The sequence below is a fragment of the Martes martes genome, assembly GCF_963455335.1.
Source record: "Martes martes genome assembly, chromosome: 8".
NCBI lineage: Eukaryota > Metazoa > Chordata > Mammalia > Carnivora > Mustelidae > Martes > Martes martes.
In genome coordinates this window covers 22600431-22626865 of record NC_137895.1, presented here as the reverse complement: position 1 = coordinate 22626865, position 26435 = coordinate 22600431, and the positions used below count along the sequence as shown (strand labels likewise).

At 39.5% G+C, this 26435-nt stretch overlaps 1 protein-coding gene across 1 annotated transcript in view; it reads left to right on the top strand.

Annotated features, from left to right (window-relative positions):
• The window catches only part of APAF1 (apoptotic peptidase activating factor 1), an 86717-nt gene that overhangs the window by 330 nt on the left and 59952 nt on the right, over positions 1 to 26435 (top strand). The window contains exons 2-6 of the mRNA XM_080810432.1: positions 3362 to 3500; positions 3786 to 3960; positions 4195 to 4387; positions 5027 to 5224; positions 24808 to 24991. Coding sequence (XP_080666558.1) covers positions 3823 to 3960; positions 4195 to 4387; positions 5027 to 5224; positions 24808 to 24991 — 713 coding nt within the window. The 5' untranslated portion in view covers positions 3362 to 3500; positions 3786 to 3822. The remainder of the gene's footprint in view (positions 1 to 3361; positions 3501 to 3785; positions 3961 to 4194; positions 4388 to 5026; positions 5225 to 24807; positions 24992 to 26435) is intronic.

Here is a 26435-nt window from a genome sequence, read left to right as displayed (position 1 = left end):
CCTTTGTGTCTGGGGTGGGGTCCACGAAGGGCGGGCCTCAGACCCGGCCTCACCTCGGCGGCCCGGGACTGTGTGGTCGGTCAGTGGGGGTGACGTCTACCTCTAGACGTTAGAGGTTAGAGGTTTCCGGGGGTCTTGAGGCGCCCCGGACTGAGGAGGCTCTGGAGGGGCACCTGGGAGGCCCGGACTTGTCCCGGGGCCGCGCGCCGATCCCTGCGTTCTCTTTAGGAAGCCCCCATTGCTTACCTCCCGCCGCACCCCCACCCCCACCTGGACTTCCTAGTCTGCCCTTGCAGGGCTGTCTTTCCCAGTAAGACCATTGTGCACAGGTTTGGGTGAGTTTGCGCCTCGCTTTTCTGCCGGAGCTGGGTTCTCTGGAGGTTCAGTAGCCGATTTCAGGGACTCAGAATTCTGGGACAAGGAATAGTTGATAACCTTCCTGCTCCTGTTCCAGGAAGAGAACTACAGAAAGAGGAAGCGGCCAACTGTTACGGTTTTCCTGGATGAAATTCTCTTTACTCTCTATATCACATCTTCGAAGAGTTTGAGTTTATATTTTGATGTGGTTACAGGAGGTGGGACGCTGAGAATTTGTTCGTAATATTAGGATTTGTTCAGAGTTTAAAAACGTATTTAAAATGTACATATTTAATTTTAATAGGGCTGGGAAAAGTTGGAAATTAGTTTCAGGTTGTCAGAGGTGTCTGTTTAGCAATTCGATACACCCTAAAAAATTAACTAATGATTAAAGAATGTTTTGTTTCAGTTGAGGTCATAAAACGTTAGTAACTTTTGAAAAATACCGTAGCTTTGATTCTGATCATAACTTTTTCTTTTATCCTTCAGTTTCATGCTAGTACTGGGCATTTGGTGAACCTTGACAAGTATAGACAAGTGCTATATTTTCCCATGTTTGCAAGTGCCACAAGTATATAGTCATTGTTGAAACTTAATGATTATCCTTTTTCTTTTGTACACTCTAAATTATTTGTGCTTATCTATATTTTTGCACTTAGGACATCACATTCTAATTATCTCTTTAAATTTTTCTCTCCCACTAGATTATGAATTCCTTCAGGGATATGATTTAATCTTCTCTGGAGACTTCAGGGCTTGGCACAGAGGAGGGGCTCAAATGTTTATTGAATGAATAAATTACTGAACACATTTAGACACTGACTACATTGGGTAGAGTTCTGTTAATGTTTTAAAAACCTGCAAATACTCGGATTGGGTTTTATACCCATGGAAAAATGTGCATTGTATTTGAAATAAAGCTGGTAGAAACTTCTTAAAGTATTATGCTGTAAAGAATATTATTATTATTATTATTATTTTTAAAGATTTTATTTATTTATTTGACAGACAGAGATCACAAGTAGGCAGAGAGGCAGGCAGAGAGAGAGGAGAAAGCAGGCTTTCCACAGAGCAGAGAGCCCGATGCGGCGCTCGATCCCAGGACCCTGGGATCATGACCTGAGCCGAAGGCAGAGGCCTTAACCCACTGAGCCACCCAGGCGCCCCTATAATTTTTTTAATTTATTTTTTAGAGAGCATCAGGAGTGGGAGGGAGGGCAGAGGGAGGGGGAGAACTTTTTTTTTTTTAAGATTTATTTATTTGAGACAGAAGAACTTTTTTTTTTTTTTTAAGATTTATTTATTTGAGACAGAACGAGAGAGAAGGATAAATATTTCATGTCGGGGTAAGAACTGAAGGAGGGAGAAACTTAAGAAACAAACCTCCCAAGTGTGGAGCCAGACCCGGGACTAGATCTCACAATGCTTTGATCAGGACCTGAGGTGGTTACTTAATGGACTTAGTTACCCAGGTGCCCCGAGGGGGAGAGAGAGAATCTTATACAGGTTCCACGCTCAGCATGGCGCCTGATGCAGGGCTCCATCAATCTAACGGCCCGAGATCATGACCTGAGTCAAAATCAAGAGTCAGATGCTCAGGGGCGCCTGGGTGGCTCAGTAGGTTAAGCTCTGCCTTCAGCTCAGGTCATGATCTCAGGGTCCTGGGATCGAGCCCGGCGTCGGGCTCTCTGCTCAGTGGGGAGCCTGCTTCCCCTTCTCTTTCTCTGCCTGTCTCTCTGCCTACTTGTGATCTCTCCCTCTGTCAAATAAATAAATAAAATCTTAAAAAAAAAAAAAAAAAGACGCTCAGCAGACTCTGAGGCCCCAGGTGCCTCTCTTTGTATCCTCTTAATCTGAGGAATGACATCAGTGAGTATTTTCTGTTTCTTTTTCATACTTAGCAGCTCAGCTGAAACATTAGTGGAGTAAGCATGTGAGAAATGTATTTACAGATGAAGACCTAGAGCTGACACCTTGAGTGAGAACAATGCTCTGTTTAGTCTTATATTGGATAGAGACAAGTTTCTAAACGTTAGGATTTCAGTATGATTGTTATTTATAAAAATTTAAACAGAAGATATAAAAGGGTTTTTAGTTACCTAAAGAAGGTTATGCATTTTAAGACATAAGAGCAACTTACAAATTATAAAAAAAAATGGGCACCTGGGTGGCCCTGTTGGTTGGGCATCTGCCTTTGGCTCGGGTCATAGTCCCGGAGTCCTGGGATCAAGTCCTGCATCAGGCTCCCTGCTCAGTGGGGAGTCTACTGCTCCTTCCGACCCTCTCCCCTCTCATGCTCTCTCTCAAGTAAATAAATAAAAATCTTTAAAAAATATTATAAAAATGAGACATATATTGAAAAAAAATTAAGACTATAGAGACGATATAGAAACCCCCAAATCTTGCCACTTAGAAGTAACCCCAAGTATATTATGTTGAGTAGACTTCCTAACGTCTCTCTATGTATTTATATGATACTAATACATATTTTGTGCTGTATATGGAATCATATTTCTAATTTTTTTTTTAATTAGCAGTGTGTAGTGAACATCTTTCCATGTCGGTACATGGAAAAGGGTCTTATTTTAAATGGCTGCATAATACTCTATTTTATTTTATTTTTTTATTTATTTTATTTTTTTAAAAGATTTTATTTATTTATTTGACAGAGAGAGATCACAAGTAGGCAGAGAGGCAGGCAGAGAGAGAGGAGGAAGCAGGCTTCCTGCTGAGCAGAGAGCCCGATGTGGGGCTCGTTCCCAGGACCCTGGGATCATGACCTGAGCCGAAGGCAGAGGCTTTAACTCACTGAGCCACCCAGGCGCCCCTAATACTCTATTTTATATACATACTTTAATTTTTTTAATCCATATTCAGAAAGGTGGGCATTTAGGTTGTTTTCATGTTTGTTTGATTTTTTAAATTTTTGTTTTGTTTTCATCTTTTTTTCCCCTCACCTAAACATTCTCTGTTAACTCTTTTTTTTTTTTTTTTTTGGTTAAAGTAGGCTCCAGGCCCAGTGTGGGGTTTGAACTTACACCCCGAGATCAAGAGTCACATGCTGTACTGACTGAGCCACCGAGGGACCCCTGTTGACTCTTCTTGTGGATATTTTTGCATACATATGTGAATGTCTCATTGAGGTAAATTTCTAGAAGTGGGATTTCTGGGTTAGAGAGAATACTCACTTGAAATGGTTTTATATCTTATCATATTGCTTTCCAGAAAAGTTGCATCCATTTTGTACTCTTTTCAAGCAGGGCACATGAATACTCATTTTCTCACACCTTTGAAAGCCTGGGGTTTTATCCGTTTCTAAAAATCTTTGCAAAAAGGTCTTACTTTCTTTATTTCTTGATTACCAGTGAGGTTACACATCTTTTCATATCTTTATTTCCCTGACAAATATTGTGATGTTTTGCCCATAGCTCATGGTTGACAGGTCAGCAAAAAATTTGAGGGAGGATGGACGCAAAAGCTCGAAACTGTTTGCTTCAACATAGAGAAGCCCTGGAAAAGGACATCAAAACGTCCTATATCATGGATCGTATGATTAATGATGGAGTTTTAACAGTATCGGAGGAGGAAAAAGTAAAAAATGAGGTAAAGCCCTCTGTGGAAGTCTGTGCTATAAAATGTTTTTTCTTTCTAATTTTTATTTAAAAATGTATGATATAATTATTTGAGTTTAAAATATTTAAATTTAAAAATTTTTTTATATTTAAATTTAAAATATTTTCTTACGTTTATTTCAGAACTTGCACTGTTCTCCACTAGTTTATGTTACCAACATATTCTTTGTAGTATGCTAAACTACTTATTTATTTATTTTTTTAGCCCACTCAACAGCAGCGAGCAGCTCTGTTAATTAAAATGATACTTAAAAAAGATAATTATTCCTACATATCATTCTACAATGCTCTAATCCATGAAGGGTATAAAGATCTTGCCGCCCTTCTCCAAAGTGGCATTCCTGTCATCTCTTCTTCCAGTGGTGGCAAAGATTCAGTTGGTGGAATAACTTCATATGGTTTGTATCCATGATATCTTCTATTACATTACTATCACAGTGGCTACATTGCTGCAGTTTGTCTTACCGTAAATGAAGTCTGTTGAAGAGACACATTATGATTAGTTCACTGAAAATGCATGTGAAAAAAATTATAGTTCTGTTTTCCAATTCAGGTTTTGGTTTGCACCTGTGTTAACTCGCACATTTTTTTCTTCTTGCCCATTGAGCTGTCTACTGGGCATTTTTAGATATTAAAAAGACAGTTTTTAGGCCTTTAAGCTCTTCTCCAATTCTGTGTGTATTGAGTTCATGCATAGGAAAGAATAAGAATCTTTAGAAATCTGTGTTCTTGAAAGAAATTCTGTATTTCCTTTACACCGTCCCTTTTAGTCTTCAATATGAGAAAAAGAGATTGGAGAGTCAGAGAGGAATGGGTTGTGTAAGGGCAGATACAGCTTTGCATTGTCAGTCATCTTGAAAAGTATATGTTTTCTTCTGATCAATAAGAATGTTAAGGTTAGTATGGTAGCCACGTTTTCTTCTCTTGGGAGTTTTGAGGTTAAAGACTCAACCTTGGTTTCTTTTGGTTTTATGGTATAACTTGAGTAACCATTTCAGAGTTCTCTTCGTTCATACTTGTTTTCTTTTGGATTTCAGTAAAGACAGTCCTGTGTGAAGGTGGAGTGCCACAGAGGCCAGTTGTTTTTGTTACCAGGAAGAAGCTGGTGAATGCAATTCAGCAGAACCTGCTCAAACTAAATGGTGAACCAGGATGGGTCGTCATATATGGAATGGCAGGTTGTGGGAAATCTGTTTTAGCTGCAGAATCTGTTCGAGATCATTTTTTCTTAGATGGTAAGTATGATTACCATGTGTTGGTGTCTGAAGAGATATTCTTTAGGCATGATACTAGTTTCCTACTGCTGCTGTAACAAATTGCCAAAAATTTGGGGGCGTAAAACAACACGAATTTATTATTGGACAGTTCTGAAAGTCAGAAGTCCGAAGTAGTTCTTCCTGGGCTAAAGTCAAGGTGTCAGCAGGGCTGAGTTCTTTTGGAGGCTCTAGGGAAAATTCTTTTCCTTGTGTTCTCCAGCTTCTAGAGGTGGCCTGCATTCCTGAACTTATGGTTCCTTCTTCCATTTTCAAGCTGGTGGTACATAATAGTGTCTTCAGATCTTTTTCTCTCTTTCTGATCTTTGCTTTTGTCATCAAATCTCTTTCTCTGACTCTCACCTTTTGCCTCTCTCTTCTAGGATCCCTTGGATGATCCAGGATAATCTCATCCCCAAATCCTTAATTTAATTGCATCTGCAAAGTCCTTTTTGTCATGTAAGGTGACATAATTACGAGTTCTGTGGATTAAGATGTGAACATCTTCCAGGGGCTGTTATTCTGCCTACCACAGACATGATTAAATTTGGAATTTATTTTGTACCTGTCACAAGGAGGCTTGGCTAACCAGGCTAATAAATTCATATATTACCAGATGGTACTTATTATCACTGGGTTGAAGCTAGTTCCCTTGTATCTTAGTAATTTGAGGGTATTGTAGAGTTGAAAAGAATCTTCAAAGGTTGTCTAGCTTATATTCCTTTCTTTCAGGAAGTACTGGACTTAACACTCTCCAGTTAGTTGAGTGCTATAGAGAAAGAGGCTTTTGGAAATCCAGTTCCATTAATGATTCTCCTAGTGAGTGATTCTCCCATGTATTTGGCATCTTGTATTAAAATATTAATTCTATTTCTGTAATTAGTTCTTTCAGTTGCTTATCTTTAAAAATAAAAATCTTTAGTAACTTGTCTATCTTATGTGTAATCCCCAAGAAAAAGAAGAAAATGGGAGTTGACTATAGCAACCGATGGGTTTTTGAGGATAAGCATTTATTTGTTTGTTTATTTATTTATTAAGTAATCTCTACACTCAGTTTAGGGCTCAAACTGACAACCCCAAGATCAAGAGTCCCATGCTCTACAGATTGAGCCAGCCAGGTGCTCCTGCTGAGAGGCTTATAGATTCATTCGACATCTAATGACTTTTCCTGCTTCAGGTATTCATGTATTCAGTAAATGTTTGAGAGACTGTTATGGAGCTTGGCAAAAAAAGAAGGCGCAATCTGTGCATTTAAGAAATTTGTTCACAGTCAAGTAGGGCATACAGGCGGCACCTGGGTGACTCAGTCAGTTAAGCATCTGCCTTTAGCTCAGGTCATAATCCTAGGATCCTGGGATCGAGTCTCACAGCAGCCTCTTGCTCAGCATGGAGCCTGCTTTTCCCTCTGCCCCTCCCTACTTGTGCTTTCTCTCTCTCTCTCTCTGACAAATAAAATTTTAAAAAAGTAAAACAACAGAAAACTCCCTGGAAAGGGCATGCTTCATTTAAAAAAAAAAAAGGAGAGACAAATATGTAAACAAATTATATGTGATAAATTGAACAGTAGAAACAAGTATATGGTACAATTATAGCAAAGGAAGGAAGAAAAAATTCTCTCTCATGGGGAAGAGGATGGACAGGACAGGCTTCCTGAATGACATGACATTTTAACTGGACTTTAGAGGAAAGATAGAAGTTTGCCAGGTGGACTAGGTAGGGATGGGAGAGTAGGGAAGGTGGGAAGGTATTGGGTAGTTACTAGAATAGGGAAGGGCATACTGTGCAGAAGAGCATTTAGGACATGTACTGGTGTACTGCTGACCTTAGTGAGTCTGTTGGGTTCCCAGGGTATTCACTGAGAATAGTTACACACCTCCATCAGTCTTTGGTTGCCTGTATTCATTAGTGACTTCAAAGGGAATTTAAAGATTGGTCCTGACTTCTAGTTGTTAATAACTTTTTTCTTTATAATATAGAACAGGCAGTTAAGAGAGTTTATGATGAGATGACAAAATGTTGGAATAAATCATGAGCCTGTAAGAGGTTTAGAAGGATGGGGTTAGGGCACATCTGTTGTACTCACCTGGGCTTTAGTTTGTACTTCACAGCCCTTAGCGCTGTTGATCATACTTTTGTCAGAAATATGCCCAATTCCTTGTTTTTTCCCATTTGTCGTTAGGTTTTGTGCAAGTCATGCAAGTCTTAGGGCTAAGGATTTATTTGAATACTTATTCATTTACTCACTCACTCATTTATTCTACTGCAAAATTGATCACCAAGGGTGTTTCAGGATAAAGACTGGATTAAGTTCTTTTAGTGTGAAAAAAATGGATTTTCCTTTTAGTATTATGACTTTCCTTTTAAAAATTGTAGCATACTAATTTAAAGATTTAAAGTGTGCCCCTCAATCAGTTTAAATAACTCTAGATTATTGGGGTGAGTTTTCAGTTTTGGGGGTTAAAATGACCAACAACTTATGGAGTAATTCCCCAGGAGTCATACTGTATAAATTGTGGTCTCAGAATAGATTTTATTTATTTGACAGAGAGAGATCACAAGTAGGCAGAGAGGCAGGCAGAGAGACGGGGAAGCAGTCTCCCTGCCGAGCAGAGAGCCTGATGTGGGGCTCGATCCCAGGACCCTGAGACCATGACCTGAGCTGAAGGCTGAGGCTTAACCCACTGAGCCACCCAGGCGCCCCTCAGAATAGATTTTTAACCACTTTGTTTTGAGAAGATATCAGAGATACTAGCAGTTGTCCAGTACATAGTGAGCTTAATATCTCTCATATACTTCTGTGAGATCTTATGTATGGAACATTGAGTTAACCATTCCTTAGTTCACACCCAGTATGGTATTGGTCTGTATAAGCCTTAGCTTCTTCCTGTGTTTATTTCCTTTTAAAAACTTCCCATCCTCATTTTCCTTTCCTTCTTCTAAGGAAAAACACACTTTCCTTTGTCTCTACTCTACAGAACTACAGCACTACTTCATTTCTGACAGTAGATGTGTAGGTTTTCCACACATCCAATAACTTCAAGACTGGCTGGGTGTCCTTTAATTTAATTCAATTCTGACACTATGTGCATGGAGATAGTGACAGAGCCCACAGGTTAAGGGCCCTCTTGCCCCCCTCCCCTTCAGATAAGTAATCACAAATCCAGGTTGTTTTTTTTTTTTTTAATTAATTAATTAATTTATTTGACGCCGGGGGGTAGAGAGAGAGAGAGAGATCCCAAGTAGGCAGAGAGGCAGGCAGAGAGAGGGGGGGAAGCAGGCTCCCTGCTGCGTAGAGAGCCCGATGCAGGGCTCAATCCCAGGACCCTGAGATCATGACCTGAGCCGAAGGCAGAGGCTTAACCCACTGAGCCACCCAGATGCCCCAGCAAGTTCAGGTTGTTACACGTGCATCTGACCATATGTCTATAGATTGGAGATTCCCTTTCCTTGGATTTGATTAATTTGCTAGAGCAGCTTTCTCAGGAAAGCATTTTACTTATGACATTACTGGTTTATTATAAAAGGCTATAACTCAGGAACAGCCAGATGGAAGAGATGCATAAAGCAAAGTAAATGGGAAGGGGTACAGAGCTTCTATGCCCTCTCTAGTGTACCATTCTCTCCACACTTTTGGTCCAGAAGCTCTCTGTATCCTGGTTTTGGGTGGCTTCATTACAAAGACACAACTGATTAAATCATTGGCCATTGGTGATTGAGTTCAGTCTCTATCCTCTCTTCCCTCTGCAGAGGTCTGAGAGATCTGGGGTGTGGGGCTGAAAGTTCCAACCTGGCAATGGTCCCCATCCTTAGCTTATAACAAGTCTTTCCAAAAATAACTTCATTAACAAGCTCAGGTGTGGTTGAAAGGGGCTTGTTACATGAATAGTTTCACTTTTATAGCTCCAGAACTACTTCAGGAACTGGGAACAAAACTAACTATAAAAGGTGCCCCTATGGCTCTTATTTAAGAAATTACAAGGGTTTTATACCTGTGTGCCAAGAACAGTGATGACCAAATATATTGATCACAATATCACCCCTCCCCATAGATGCTCCTTCCAATTTTTTGTTTTTTAATTTATTTTTAAAGATTTTATTTATTTATTTGACAGAGAGAGCACAAGCAAGGGGAGCAGCAGAGGGAGAGGGAGAAACAGGCTCTCTACTGACTAGGGAGCCCAATGCAGTACTTGGTCCCAGGACCCTGGGATCATGACCCAAGGTGAAGGCAGACGCTTAACCAACTGAGGCACACAGGCACCCCCTTCCAGTATATTTAATGTATGTTCTTCGTAAGCGCATGTGTATTATATGTTTTCTTGTAAAATGTTTGTTGTTTGTAGGCAGATATTGTAAATTTATGTAAATATTATAGTGTTAACTATTTTATTCTATTTCCTGTCTCTCTTGATGCTGTTTTTAATATTTATCCTTCCTTGCTGTATATCTTACTTGTTACACCTGATTGTCCCTACCTGGGATGCATCCAGCACGTTTTATTATTCATTATTATTATTATTCATTCCCCTAGCTAATAGGTACATAGATTGTCTCCAACTCTTTGCTGTCCTAGCAAATCGGGGTTGAACTTTTACAGAAGTGAGAATTTTTTGAGTTTATGTATCTAGGAGCAGAATCACTAAATTATAGGAAATGCTAATATCAAATTTGATTGCTCTCCAATCTGTACATTCCCACCAATGGAGTATGAGTCCTCCTATGTCCTCATTTCCTTATTGACACTAGGTATCCTCTAGCTTTATAATTTTTGCCAGGCCAAAAAATTTGCATTTCTCTGTTAACTTGAGTTTGACTATTTCTTCATAAGCTTTTTAGCTTTTTGAGTTTCCTTTTTTAATGTCTTGTTTGTGTCATTTGTCTGTTTTTCCATTGAGATTTCTATCTTTTTCTCATTGCTTTTTAGGAGTTTCTTTTATATTCTAGATATTAGGCCTTGTTGGTTTTAGACTATATAAGTATTATTATTTATTTGTATTAACTTTATCCTGAATGTCTTTAACAAGTTTTAATTCCGATATAGTTAAATTAACAAATTTTTGTGTCTTCTAATTTGTGCTTCTTGAACTTTGCTTAAGTAGTCCTTACCATTCATATTTAGTTCATTAATGTTTTTGGAGTCTGCTTTAATGTATCTACTAGTTCAAGAGTAGATACTTTTGCTTTTTTTTTTTTTTAAAGAGATGTGGGGCCGGATCCCAGGACACTGGGATCATGACCTGAGCCAAAGGCAGACACTTAAGTGACTTAGCGACCCAGGTGCCCCAGATGCTGTTAGATTTTTAATTACTACTAGGATAAGTCACATGTGAAATTGAGATGGGGTTAATTTTTCTCTGATTAAAGGCAGTTTTTCTGTGAATAAGTTCCTTTGAATGAATTACAGGTATAAGCCTCATTCAAGGCTAAATTGCTCCCTCTTGTGCCCATAGTCAAGAGGTTTACATTCTTTCTGAAATGTGGAATTAATACTTAAGCATTTAACTATCATATTGTGACAGTAGGAGATTTGCAAATCAGTTGGTCATTTGGTCTCTATCTTTCTTTGTAAAGCTAGCAGTGTTTTATTTTTTTGCATAGTTTTTTCTTCCCTTTTTTTTTTTAAAGATTTTATTTATTTATCTGACAGAGATCACAAGTAGGCAGAGGGGCAGGCAGAGAGAGAGGGGGAAGCAGGCTCCCCGCCAAGCAGAGAACCCCATGCAGGGCTTGATCCCAGGACCCTGGGATCATGACCTTGACCTGATCAAGGCAGAGGCTTTATCCACTGAGCCACCCAGGTGCCCCCCCCCCTTTTTTTTAAAGTAAACTCTTCCCCAAAGTGGAGCTTGAACTCACGACCCTGAGATCAAGAGTCACATGCTCTACTGACGAAGCCAGCCAGGCACCCCTTGCATAGGTTTCTAATGCCCTAATTTTTTAGTTTTAAATTTAGGAGAAAAAGACTTTTTTTTTTTTTCCGCTTTTGAACATACTGTGCTTTTTTTTTTTTTTAAATTTTGTTTTTAGTTGACTTATAGTTGACACACAGTGTTACATTAGTTTCAGGTATACAACAAAGTGATTTGAGAGCTCTACTGTGTTATGCTGTACACACCACAACTATAGCTAGCGTCTGTTACCATACAGTACTATTATAATACCATTCTCTATATTCCCTATGCTGTACCTTTCATCCCCTGGACTTACTCATTCCATAACCAGAAGTCTGTACCTCCCACTCCCCACTGCCCATTTTGCCCCTTCCCCCTCATTCCCCCCATTCTAGCAACCATCAGTTTGTTCTCTGTATTTATGGGTCTGTTTCTGCCTGTTTTTTTTTTTTTTTTTTTTTTTTTTGGCTTATATGTTTTTTAGATTCTACATTTAAGTGAAATCATATGGTATTTGTCTTTAGGAGAGAAAGACCTTTGGTCTAGGTAATAGATACATAAATTTAAATCTGAAGAATTTACTAGTTTGGTACATCAGGTACTTTCTTTCCCTTGTCTTTAACTCTGGGATGATTTGCAAGATATCTGTCTGTCTGTCTATCTCCATGCCCAGCGTGGAGCCCAATGTAGGGCTTGAACTCATGACTCTGAGATCAAGACCTGAGCTGAGATCACAAGTTGGACACTTAACCAACTGAGCCACCCATGTGCCCTGATTTTTAAGAAATTTTAAATAGAATAGACATGTTAAAAAAACCCCAAAACTTTAGGAGCAACAGGTAGTTTAAAATTTGTTTTAAATATCACAAAAGTAGGGGAGCCTTGCAGGTTCAGTCTGTAGACCATGCAACTCCTGAACTTGGGGTTGTAAGTTCAAGCCCCACATTGGGTGTAGAGATTACTTAAAAATAAAATCTTGAAAAATTTTACAAATGTAGTATTTTCATTTAGAAAGAAGTAAAAATTCTTTGTACTTGCCTTTCTTCCTTTTTTCCTAAATTCTAAATCCTTCAGCAGACATAATCATGGTTAACAGTTTAGAGTAATTTTTTTTTTTAAGATTTTATTTATTTATCTGACAGAGACACAGCGAGAGAGGGAACACAAGTAGGGGGAGTGGGAGAGGGAGAAGTAGGCCTCCCATGGAGCAAGGAGCCTGATGGGGGGCTTGATCCCAGAACCCTGGGATCATGACCTGAGCCTAAGGCAGACGCTTAATGACTGAGCCACCCAGTCGCCCGTCCAAGCTTTTTTCTGGTGCATTTGCAAACCTCTGCACACACACAACACAGGTATTACACTAAGGGAAACCTCAGGGATTTTCTGTTTCATAAATGTTGACTTACACAGAAGGAAGTCTAATGGAGCTTTCAGAAGCTTTCAGTGGTAATCAAACCATGCTTCATAGCACTATCTTTACCTTAGTTCCTGCAGAGTTCTCTGTTTTCTGGTAATTTGTTATATTTTAGATTCTCATGCAGTTTGTGTTCAGTACATTGTCGATTCTGATCTAGGTTTCCTCCTCTCATTCTCAAGCTTTTCTGTCTTACCTAGATTTCCTCCTCTGTGATCAGGAACTCCCCTATCTTATCAGTCTGTTCTTAGATCATTTATCTCCTTTCCTTATCTGAAACTGGACAATTCCTAGAGGCTACCGGGTTCTCTGTAGTTGTTCCCCAGGGTGTGGCAACTCTTTTTCCTTTACATTTCACACATTTCAGGACCAGGAAATGGGTAGATGTTGTCTTTGCTTTTCTCTTGCCTCATCTAGACCACTGATACTCCTTTCTCCAGCTAAAGTCTGTCCTTTGTGATTGATTTCTCTGATCTTTCCCAGTTAATGGTATTGCTCTCATTCATAGATCATTGAAGTTTGTAGTTATAAATTTAAGTTCTTCTCATGTCGACACTCATAGTAAGATATCCATATTTATGTGGATGAGTCATCCAAAACCTTGGCTTCTCAGTTTCTTTCTTTTTTTAAATTAACATATAATGTATAATTTGTTTCAGGGGTACAGGTCTATGATTCAGCAGTCTTACACAATTCACAACACTCACCATAGCATATACCTTCCCCAGTGTCCATAGCCCAGCCACCGCAACCTTCCCAGCTGCCTACACTCCAGCAACCCTCAGTTTGTTTCTTGAGCTTAAGAGTCTCTTATAGCTTGTCTTCCTCTCTGGTTTTGTCCTATTTCATTTTTTCCTCTCTTCCACCATGGTCCTCTGCCTTGTTTCTTAAATTTCACATATTAGCAAGATCATATGATAATTGTCTTTCTCTGATTGACTTATTTTGCTTAGCATAATAGCCCCTAGTTGCATCCACGTCATTGCAAATGGCAAGTTTTCATTTTTTTGATGACTGCATAATATTCCATTTTATATATATACACCACATCTTTATCCATTCATCTGCCGATGGACATCTAGGCTCTGTCCATAGTTTGGCTATTATGGACATTGCTACTGTATACGTTGGGGTGCACGTGCCCCTTCAGGTCACTACATTTGTCTCTTTGGGGTAAATACCCAGTAGTGAGATTGCTGGGTCATAGAATAGCTCTATTTCCAACTTTTTGAGGAATCTCCATACTGTTTTCCAGAATGGCTGTACCAGCTTGCATTCCCACCAACAGTGTAGGAGGGTTTCCCCTTTCTCCACATCCTCACCAGCATCTGTCATTTCCTGACCTGTTAATTTTAGCCATTCTGACTGGTATGAGGTGGAGTCTCATTGTGGTTTTGATTTGTATTTCCCTGATGCCAGGTGATGTCGAGCACTTTCTCATGTGTCTGTTGGCCATCTGGATGTCTTCTTTGCAGAAATGTCTGTTCATGTCTTCTGCTCATTTCTTGATCGGATTATTTGTTCTTTGGGTGTTGAGTTTAAGTTTTTTTTAGATTTTGGATACTAGCCCTTTATCTGATATGTCATTTGCGAATATCTTCTCCCATTCTGTCAGTTGTCTTTTGGTCTTTTGTTAACTGTTTCCTTTGCTGTGCAAAAGCTTTTGATCTGGATGAAGTCCCAGTAGTTCATTTTTGCCCTTGTTTCCCTTGCCTTTGGTGATATGTCTAGGAAGAAGTTGTTGTGGCTGAGGTTGAGGAGGTTGCTGCCCGTGTTCTCCTCAAGGATTTTGATGGATTCCTGTTTCACATTGAAGTCTTTCATCCATTTTGAGTCTATTTTTGTGTGTGGTGTAAGGAAATGGTCCAGTTTCATTCTTTTGCATGTGGCTGTCCAGTTTTCCCAACATCATTTGTTGAAGAGACTTTCTTCCATTGGGCATTCTTTCCTGCTTTGTCAAAGATTAGTTGACCATAGAGTTGAGGGTCAATTTCTGGGCTCTGTATTCTGTTCCATTCATCTATGTCTTTGTTTTTGTGCCAGTACCATACTGTCATGACGATTATAGCTTTGTAATACAGCTTGAAGTCTGGAATTGTGATGCCACCAGCTTTGCTTTTCTTTTTCAACATTCCTCTGGCTTTTTCAGGTCTTTTCTGGTTCCATACAAATTTTAGGATTATTTGTTCCATTTCTGTGAAAAAAGTTGATGGTATGTTGGTAGGGATTGCATTAAACGTGTAGATCACTCTAGGTAGCATAGACATTTTCACAATATTTGTTTTTACAATCCTTGAGCATGGAACTTTTCCATTTCTTTGTGTATTCCTCAGTTTCTTTATGAATATTCTGTAGTTTTCTGAGTACAGATTCTTTGTCTCTTTGGTTAGATTTATTCCTAGGTATCTTACAGTTTTGGGTGCAGTAGTAAATGGGATTGACTCCTTAATTTCTCTTTCTTCTGTCTTGGTGGTGTATAGAAATGCAACTGATTTCTGTTAATTGATTTTATATCCTGACACTTACTGAATTCTTTTATGAGTTCTGCCAGTTTTGGGGCAGAGTCTTTGGGTTTTCCACATAAAGTATCATATCATCTGCAAAGAGTGAGAGTTTGACTTCTTTGCCAATTTGGATGCTTTTTTTTTTTTTTTTTTTAAATGAGAGAGAGAGCACGAGAGGGGGGAGGGTCAGAGGGAGAAGCAGACTACCTACCGAGCAGGGAGCCTGATGTGGGATTCGATCTTGGGACTCCAGAATCATGACCTGAGCCGAAGGCAGTCGCTTAACCAACTGAGCCACCCAGGCGTCCTCGGATGTCTTTTATTTCTTTTTGTTGTCTGATTGCTGAAGCTAGGACTTCCAGTACTATGTTGAATAGCAGTGGCGATAGTGGACATCCCTGCTGTGTTCCTGACCTTAGGGGGAAAGCTCTCAGTTTTTCCCCATTACGAATGATATTTGCTGTGGGTTTTTCATAGATGGCTTTTATGATATTGAGGTATGTACACCTTGTCCCTACACTGTGAAGAGTTTTAATCAAGAAAGTATGGTGTACTTTGTCAAATGCTTTTTTTGCATCTATTGAGAGGATCATATGGCTCTTGTCCTTTCTTTGATTAATGTATCACATTGATTGATTTGCAGATGTTGGACCACTCTTGCAGCCCGGGAATAAATTCCAGTTGGTCTGGTGAATAACCCTTTTAATGTACTGTTGGATCCTATTGGCTAGTATTTTGATGAGAATTTTCGCATCTATGTTCATCAGGGATATTGGTCTGTAATTCTCCTTTTTGATGGGGTCTTTGTCTGATTTTGGGATCAGGGTAATGCTGACCTCATAAAATGAGTTTGGAAGTTTTCCTTCCATTTCTGCTTTTTGGAACAGTTTTGGAACAATAGGTATTAATTCTTTAAATGTTTGGTAGAACTCCCCCGGGAAGCCATCTGGCCCTAGGCTCTTGTTTATTGGGAGATCTTTGATTGCTCCTTCAATTTCGTCACTGGTTATGGGTCTGTTCAGGTTTTCCGCTTCTTCCTGGTTCAGTTTTGCTAGTTTATATGTCTCTAGGAATGCATCCATTTCTTCCAGATTGTCTAATTTGTTGACATATAGTTGCTCATAGTATGTCCTTATAATTGTTTGCATTTTTTTAGTGTTGGTTGTGATCTGTCCTCTTTTATTCATGATTTTATTAATTTGGGTCCTTTCTCTTTTCCTTTTGATAAGTCTGGTCAGGGGTTTACCAGTCTTATTAATTCTTTCAAAGAACCAGCTCCTAGTTTTGTTGATTTGTTCTGCTGTTCTTTTGGTTTCTATTTCCTTGATTTCTGCTCTGAACTTTATTATTTCTCTTCTGCTGTGTTTAGGCTTTCTTTGCTGTTCTTTCTCCAGCTCCTTTAGGTGTAGGATTAGGTTGTGTATTTGAGACCTTTCTTTTCTCTTGAGGAAGGCTTGTATTGCTATATACTTTTCTCTTTGGACCTCCTTTGCCGCATCCCAAAGATTTTGAACAGTTGTGTTTTTATTTTCATTTGTTTTCATTAATTTTTAAAACTCTTCTTGGGGCGCCTGGGTGGCTCAGTGGGTTAAAGCCTCTGCCTTCGGCTCAGGTCATGATCCCAGGGTCCTGGGATCGAGCCCCGCATCGGGCTCTGCTTGGCAGGGAGCCTGCTTACTCTCTCTGCCTGCCTCTCTGCCTATTTATGGTTTTTGTCTGTCAAATAAATAAATAAAATCTTTAAAAAAAAATAAAATTCTTCTTTAATTTCCCAGTTGACCCATTCATTCTTAGTAGTATGTTCTTTAGCGTCCATGTATTTGAGTTCTTTCCAGCTTATGTGATTGAGTTCTAGTTTCAAAGCATTGTGGTCTGAAAATATGCAGGGAATGATTCCAGTCTTTTGGTACTGGTTGAGACTTGATTTGTGACCCAGGATGTGATGTGTTCTGGAGAATGTTCCATGTGCTATAAAGAAGAATGTGTATTCTATTGCTTTGGGATGGATGTTCTGAAAATATCTGTGAAGTCCATCTGGTCCAGTGTGTCATTTAAAGCCTTTATTTCCTTGTTGGCCTTTCGCTTAGATGATTTGTCCATTTCAGTGAGGGGCGTATTAAAGTCCCCTACTATTACTATATTATTGTCAATGTGTTTCTTTGATTTTGTTATTAATTGGCTTATATAGTTGGCTGCTCTCATGTTAGGGGCATAAATATTTACAATTATTAGATCATCTTTTTGGATAGATCCTTTAAGTATAATATAGTGTCCTCCTTCATCTTATTATAGTCTTTGGTTTAAAATCTAATTTGTCTGATATAAAGATTGTCACCCCAGCTTTCTTTTGATGTCCATTAGCATGGTAAATGTTTTTTCCACCTCCTCACTTTAAATCTGGAGGTGTGTTTGGGTCGAAAATGAGTCTCTTGTGACAGCATATTGTTGGGTCTTTTTTTTTTTTAATCTAATCTGATACCCTGTGTCTTTTGTTTGGGGCATTTATCCCATTTACATTCAGGGTAATTATTGAAATATATGAATTTAGTGCCACTGAGTTGCCTCTTAGATGACTTACTATATATTGTCTCTGTTCCTTCCTGGTCTGTGTTACTTCTAGGCTCTCTCTTTTAGAGGACCCCTTTCAGTATTTCTTGTAGGGCTGGTTTGGTGATTGCAAATTCCTTTGGTTTCTGTTTGTCCTGGAAGCTGTTTATCTCTCCTTCTATTTTCAGTGACAGCCTAGCTCAATATAATATTCTTGGCTACATGTTTTCTTCCTTTAGTACCCTGAATATATCATGACAGTTTTTTCTGGCCTTCCAGATCTCTGTGGATAGGTCTACTGGCAGTGTAATGTTTCTGCCATTGTAGGTTTGAGACCTCTTGTCCTGCTCTGCTTCCAGGCTTTTCTCTTTGCCTATGAGAATTTAAAGTTTTACTGTTAGATGTCAGGGTGTTAACATATTTTTACTGATTTTGAGGGGAGTTCTCTGTGCCTCTTGGATTTTGATGTCTGTTTATTTTCCCAAATTAGGGAAATTCTCTGCTATAATTTGCTCCAATATACCTTGCCCCTCTCTCTCTCTTCTTCTTCTGGGATCCCAATTATTCTAATATTGTTTTGCTTTATGGTATCACTTACCTCTTTAATTCTCCCCTCATGATTCAATAGTTGTTTATCTCTTTTTCTCAGCTTTTTTATTCTCTATCATTTGGTCTGCTGTATCGCTAATTCTCTCTTATGTGTCATTATCCTGTCAATTAGAGTCTCCGTTTTTGACTACACCTCATTAATAGCCTTTTTGATTTCGATTTGGTTAGATTTTATTTCTCTAGAAAGGATTTTCTAATATCTTCTATGCTTTTTTTTTTTATATCCAGCTGGTATCTTTATAATCATCATTCTGAACTCTAGTTCCAGCATCTTACTAATGTCCATGTTGATTAGTCCCCTGGCCATCAGTACTGCCTCTTTTTTTTTTTTTTTTTGAGGTGAGTTTTTCCGTTTTGTCATTTTGTCTGGAGAAGAACAGATGAACAAAAAACCAAAGTGCTACAGGGTGACAGTGACCCCAGAAAAATATACACTAAACAAATCAGAAGAAATGGGTGGGGGGGGGTGAGAGCAGGAAAAAAAAAAAGAAAACTGTGATTAGTCTGGTGAATAGAATAGAGCCACACACTAGATTTTTGGTGTAAAAATGAAAATTAAAAAAGATTTTAAAAAAGGAATTGATGAGGTGATAAGTTGGTTGAAAAAAGAAAGAAACATTTTAAAAAAAAAAGGGAAGAATATGATCAGGCAGATGAATACAACAAAGCCATACACTAGATTTAGGGTATATTTTGGTCCGTTAGAAGAAACTGCATCCCAAAATTTTAAAGAAGGAAAATATATGCATACAAAAAGTAAGGGTAAATGCAATGAAGGGATAGAGTGTGACTGTAAAATAATAATTAAATAGATTTTTAAAAAGGGATTGATAAGAAGTTGGTTGAAAAAGGAAAGAAGTATAATTCTGAAATATCTTTTCCTGAGGTGGAATTGCACCACCCTTGCCAGGGGCCAGGCTAAGTAATCTGTGCTTGGGTTTGCTTTCGGTAGTTTTCATTCCCTGAAAGCTTTCCGTACAGCTTTGGAGGATGAGAATGAAAATGGCGGCCTCCCAATCTCTGGCCCTGGGGAAGCCAAGAGCTCAGGGCCCTGCTCCTCAGTGCACCCTCAGAGAAAAGCAGTCAGTCACTCCTGTCTTCCTAGTCTCTAGTTGCATTCTGTGCTCACCTGGCCTGTGACCAGGTGTTTCTGTCTGAGGCACATGACCCTGTTTGGAGTCTCCAAACCCAGCAGATTCCTGTGGTGCACTCCTGTGCTGCTCATTGTGGGGGAGGAAGGGGAGTCTCCCTCAGATCTGCCACTTGTAGAGTCCCTGCCGGAAGAGCAGTGGTCCGACTGTGCCGGGAATCACGGATTATGGCAACCTGAACTGAGAGCCTGCTCCTTGGCTCTGTCTTTGCAGTCGGCTTCCCTGCTCTAATACCTGGGAGCTCTGCCGTACTCAGGTACCCTCAGTCTTTCTGTGACCCCTAGAGTCCTGACACTGTTCCGGTGAGGCCCCCCCCGCCACCCTGCCCGGCCTCTGCATAGCCACTGGAGCGACGTCCCTCACTGGAACAGACTTCTGAAAGTTCTGAATTTGTGCTCCTCTGCTCTATCACTTGCTGGGAGCCAGCTGACGGAGGCTCCCTCCCCAGCAGTTTATCTTTCTGTATATTGCCTCAGATTGACTTCTCTGCATGTCCTACCTTCCAGAAAGTAGCCATTTTTCTGTTCATAGAGTTGCTGCTATTCTTTTCTTCAATCTCCTGTTGAGTTCACAGGTGTTCAGAATGGTCTGGTAACTGTCTAGCTGAATTCCTGGGACTGGAGGGAATTTAGGTCTCCTATTCCTATGCCATCTTGGAGCCCATCCCTGGTTTCTCGATTTCTTGATGTTTTTATCTGCAGTAACCATTTTCTTTACTTCCCTTTATCCATATACTTCCTGATCACAGACTGGACCCTCGTCCTTATCAATACCAGGAATGATACCACTTTTGAAATCTTAATGTTAAACAGTCTGTTGTGTTCTTTGCCCACCTCTACCCATTCTGTTCAAGTTCACTACTACAGTTTTCGGACCTATCAAGACTTATCCCTTGATTCTATAATATCCTCACTGTTTTTCCCATCAGCCCCCTCTGTAGGCTCAGGCCTAGGTTTTTATCACCCAGTATTTGGTTGCTTCTTTGCACATGCTCTTGGTTCTTTAGTTTCTCCTTACTTGGGTAAATTCTGCTTCCTTCTTTTTGCTAGGAGATAGAATCTAATTGCTTAGTCCCCATTGCTCCATCCAGACAGTTACTCACCTACTCCCCATGGCTTCATCTGGACAGTTTCTTGCTTCCTCTTTGCTGGAGAAAATCATCCAGCTGAGTTCCAATTTAAATTCATAATCATAAACCTTGGCAGTTTTACTAGGTTTAGTTAGTGGATGTATAACCCTTGCATTGAGGTTTGTAGGGTGTACTTGGGAAAAACTTTTTTCCCTTATAGCCTGTTTAACACTTCCCTGGCACTGATTCTTTTCCTGCCCTTATACAGGTTCAGAGTCCCCAGGTCACCTCAAGTTTTAAAAACGATCTAGTTTTTTGGGGGAAAGATATATTTATTTTAGAGAGTGAGAGAGAGTGCATGCACATGTGTGCGTGCAAATGGGGGAAGGGGCAGGGAGAGAGAGAATCTCAAGCCAACTCCTTGCTGGGTGGAGAGCCTGACATGGGACTTGATTCTAGAACCCTGAGATCATGACACAAGGCGAAATCCAGAGTCAGATGCTAAACTGTCTGAGCCACCAGGCACCCCAGTTTCTTTTTGTTCCCCTCTAAGGTTTTTATTTTAATTTGAGTTAGGTAACACACAATATTATATTAGTTTCAGATCTGTGATACAGTTATTCAACAATTCGGTACATCACCTGGTGCTCATTGCAATAAGTATATGTAACTTTTTTTTTTTTTTTTAAGATTTTATTTGAGAGACAGAGTGAGCGAGAGAAAGAGCACATGAGCTGAAGCAGAGGGAGAGGGAGAAGCAGACTTCCGGCTGAGCAGAGAGCCCAATGTGGGGCTTGATCCCAGGACCCCGAGATGATGAGCTGAGCCAAAACCAGATGCTTAGCTGACTGAGCCATCCAGGCACCCCCACTCTTATCTTTTTATTTAATTTTTGTTGTTGTTGTATGACTTTATTTTTTATAGGGTTATATTAGTTTTAAGTGTACAATATAGCAATTCAATAATTCCATACATCATCCAGGGCAAGTGCACTTCTTAATCCCCATTACCTCTTTTGTAGACTTTTTTATTTTTTTAAAGATTTTATTTATGTATTTGACAGACAGAGATCACAAGTAGGCAGAGAGGCAGGCAGAGAGAGGAAGGGAAGCAGGCTCCCCGCTGAGCAGAGAGCCCGATGCGGGGCTCCATTCCAGGACCCTGAGATCATGACTTGAGCCGAAGGCAGAGGCTTTAACCCACTGAGCCACCCAGGCGCCCCTCCCCATTACCTCTTTAACTCATTCCCCGACCCTCCCTCCCCTCTGGTTATCAAGAGTTTGTTTTCTATAGTTAATAGTCAGTTTCTTGGTTCATCTCACTCTCTCTCTTTTTTTCCCCTTTGGTTATTTGTTTTGTTTCTTAAATTCCACATACGAGTGAAATCTTGTGTGTTTGTCTTTCTCTGATTTATTTCGGTTAGCATTGTATTCTCTAAGTCCATTGCTAACCATTGTATTCGCTAACTCCATGTCATTGTGAATGAAAAGATCTAATTCTTTTTTATGGCAAAATATTCTGTTGTGTATATATACCACATCTTTTTTATCCATTCATTAATCCATATCTTGGCTATTGTAAATAATGCTGCTATAAACATAGGCATGCATGTATCCTTTTGAATCACTGTTTTTGTATTCTTTGGGTTAATACCCAGTAGTGCCATTGCTGGATCATGGGGTAGTTCTTTTTTTAAAAGATTTTATTTATTTATTAGAGAGGGAGGGAGAGAGCGAGCACGAATGGTGGGTAGGGGCAGAGGGAGAGGGAGAAGCAGACTACCCACTGAGCAGGGATCCAATGTGGGAGCACAATCCCAGGACCCCAGGATCATGACCCAGGATCATAAGGCGGACACTTAACCAGTTGAGCCTCCTAGGCGCCCCAGGGTAGTTCTGTTTTTAACTTTTTAAGGACTCTCCGTACTATTTTCCAGTGACTGTACCAGTTTGCATTCCGGCAGTGTAATTTCAATAATTAAAAGGTCAAGTACTGTTTGACACTCCAAACCTCATTTACGTATAAGGTTTTTTCCTTCCTTAGTTGGGCCTGCCTCAGGCTTGGAAAGAGTCAGTTAAGATGGACATTGCAGTTGTTTCCAGCTTTTTCTGTTGCAAACAATGCTGCAGTTAATATCCTTGAGTAGGCAGAATAGTTCATAAGTTGAGCATGGGTTCTGGAGTTTTGAATCCCACCTCTGCTTTATTATCTGTGTAACCTTAGGCAAGTTACTCAGGCTTCCTATATCTCAGTTTCCTCTGTAAAACTGGGATAATAATAGTCTCTGCTTATGGGATGCCTGCGTGGCTTAGTTGGTTATTTGTCTCTTGATCTCAGATCAGGTCTTGATCTCAGGGTTATGAGTTTGAGCCTCTTATTGGACTCTCTGCTGGGCGTGGAGCCTGCTTAAAATAATAGTGTCTGCTTGATAGTTTAATATGTAGATTAAGTATAGGTTAATATGTAGAACTCTTAGAATAGTGCTCAATGAATATATCATAAATAGATCTTTGCATATATATAAATCTAGATGATTAAACTTTTAAAGTAGTGATTTTTATAGTTAATTATTTGTGAATACCAGTAAATAAGTTTTCCTTTGATATATTATAACTTATTTATTTTTTATCTATTTTTTGCTTTTTTCTTTTTCTTTTTCTTTTCTTTTTTTTTTTAAAGATTTTATTTATTTATTTGACAGACAGAGATCACAAGTAGGCAGAGAGGCAGGCAGAGAGAGAGGAGGAAGCAGGCTTCCTGCTGAGCAGAGAGCCTGATGTGGGGCTCGATCCCAGGACCCTGGGGTCATGACCTGAGCTGAAGGCAGAGGCTTTAACCCACTGAGCCACCCAGGCACCCCTATTTTTTGCTTTTTCTTATATTATTTACAATCACATAAACATAAATCTTTTTTTTTTTTTTAAGATTTTACTTATTTATTTGACAGATCACAAGTAGGCAGAGAAGCAGGCAGAGGGGGAGGGGGGGGAAGCAGGCCCCCTGCTGAGCAGAGAGCCTGATGTGGGGCTTGATCCCAGGAACCTGGGATCATGACCCGAGCCAAAGGCAGAGGCTTTAACCCACTGAGCCACTCAGGCACCCCACATAACATATATCTTGATGGTTAATGATATTGGTATGTTCTAATAATGCTACTGCTCACCAAATTTTACACATAGGAGCCCCTCTAGCATTTTTTTGTATTTATGTGGGGAACTGATTAAGTATAGTCCATGAAGGCTTAAGATTTTTGGCTCCTGATACCTATGTAAGTAAAAATATGTACTTTATGATATACTGTGGCTTAATTAACAATGATAATGATGATAACAGTTGATAGTAACAATAATAATAATAATAATGTCCATTCTTATATGGTGCCTACTAGTTCAGAGCTTAATGTTTGCAAGGTGCTCTCAGATCCATATCCCTAATAATCTTGTCTGTTTTAACCCCTTACAGTTAACTTAGCAAATTCATGTATATCATTAATTTCTCACAATAACTCTGAAATAGGTAAGGTAAACAATCTTATTCCAGTATAATAAATAAAAGTGAGGCTACGTGATTTCCTAAAGATTGCATAGCTAGTAACCAGTAGAGCCAGACTTGAAACTAACTTCTTAATTTAAGTTTTTGTATGAGAACCATAATGACTATGTTATGTGTTCCTAGATATCGGTGGTTCTCAGTCAGAGGTGATTTTGACCTGAAAGGGACATTTGAAAGTGTTTGAAGATATCTTTGGTTGTCATAACCAGGGTGGGGGAATGCTATTAGCATCTGGTGGGCAAAAGCCAGGGAGACTGTTAAACATCCTGTAGTGTAGTGTGTATGAAAGCTCCTTACAATAAAGAATTACCTGGCTTAGGGTTGCCTGGGTGGCTCAGTGGGTTGAGCCTCTGCCTTCGGCTCAGGTTATGATCTCAGGGTCCTGGGCCTGCATTGGGCTCTCTGCTCAGTGGGGAGCCCGCTCCACCCCCCTGCCCCCACCTGCCTTTCTGCCTGCTTGTGATCTCTCTCTCTGTGTCAAATAAATAAATCTTTAAAAAAAAGAATTATCTAGCTTATAATGTCAAGAGTACTAAGGTTGAGAGATTATGTTGTACAGTGATCATTGACGACCTCGGACTAAGACTGTAAATTTTTGTTTGTTAAGATTTTAACTGATAAATAGCAGATTTACTTCAAACTTCATTTTCTTCTCATCTTCAGCTTTTCTTAGATTCAGGTTGTAAAGCTCAACAATCCAAGCAAAATTTTTACCCTCAATCAAGAGAAAATGAAGATAGGATGAAATTGAAAATTAAAACAAATCTGCTACTTATCATTAAGATCTTCCAAAGGAGGCCTTAAGTTTATTATTATTTTCTTTACTAGGTTGTTTCCCAGGGGGTGTACACTGGGTTTCAGTTGGGAAACAGGACAAATCTGGACTTCTGATGAAATTGCAGAATCTTTGCACACGGTTGGATCAAGATGAGAGTTTCTCTCAGAGGCTTCCACTCAATATTGAAGAGGCTAAAGACCGTCTTCGCATTCTCATGCTGCGCAAACACCCAAGGTACAGATAGTCCATTTAGTTGGTGCATGAAGTCCCAATGAGATTTAACTGCTGACATTTTGAGGACATCATATCTTTTCTTGCTGTTTAGTAGAGATCTAGGAATAAAGCATTGCTTTTCTGCTGTTCTTTGTCTTATATTTAAAAATGGCTGCCACTGGCCTGAAATTGTTACTTTTCTTTGCACCCTACTTACTATGTTGTTTCTTATATACCACTGAGATGCTCAAGAAGTATTTCCTAAGTAGGTGAGTTTGTGAGAGGTCTTTGCTAGAAAATGCAAGTTTCTTACCTTGAATCTGTTATTTCTAATGGTTAACACTGAATAAGAGACAGACTAAATGTAGGCACCTGGTAAAAGGTTTATTTATTTAATGGGACCCTTCTGTTGTGTTGTCTTAGTTTTGGGATATATATGTGTGTGTGTGTGTGTGTGTGTGTGTGTATATATATGTGTGTGTGTGTGTGTGTGTGTGTGTGTGTGTGTATGTAACTCTTATACTTCTGTGAACTTCAAGAGTTTGTTTTATTTTCATTCATTCAATAAATATTATGACTATGTGCCAGGCATTGTTATCAACTGTTTCAGTTTTCATTAGCCAGAAGGGAGACAGTAGCTTAGTTGGTGCTTGTGTTAAGTGTAACCATCAGTAGTTAATCAACTGGGATTCAGTCAACACTTCGATTTTCCTGATCTAACAGCCATTCTTTCATTGGTTCATTTAACCAACATGAGTGTTGTGCCAGGTTCTGGGTCAAGTGCTGCAAGTACAAAGATGAATAAAGTCTTCCTTGATAGTTCAGCAGTAAATTGGGTGAGAATTAGGTAACGGCTCTAAACTTTTTTTTAATGGCCTCTGTGCAGCTGACGATGCAGTACACTTTCATATGTAGCAGTGGCTGAGTATGGCAGTGATTCTTAAATTGGTAAGGGGATTAATATCAGAATACTGGGTGAGGGTAGTAATTTGAGAAAAGCCTCTTAGGTGATTCTACAGAGGACAAGCTCCTTTCCCTCTGGCTTCTTTCTCTTCCAGGTCCCTCTGTTATTGCTCCCTCCCCTTGGTAGCCACTGGTATTGGTTTTCCTGGAGGAAATGGCATTGAGAGTACTATGTTTTGCTTTTTTTTTTTTTTTTTTCCGTTAGAGGTGGGGAAGGAGCGAGAGAGAAAACATCTCAAGCAGTCTCCGTACCCAGCATGGAGCCCTACATGGTGCTCGATCTCATGAACTGAGATCATGACCTGAGCTGAAATCGAGAGTCAGATGCTTAACCAACTGAACCCTCCAGGAGCCTCAAGACCACTAAATATTACCTCTTTTCTTTTGCAGTAACTTTTTACTAGTCCCACTTTCCTTCTCTGCGAAAATAAAAGTGATTTCTACTTAGGGAAATATTGTAAATGCTATCAGATGTATCAAACCATGGCTTATAAAGTCATTC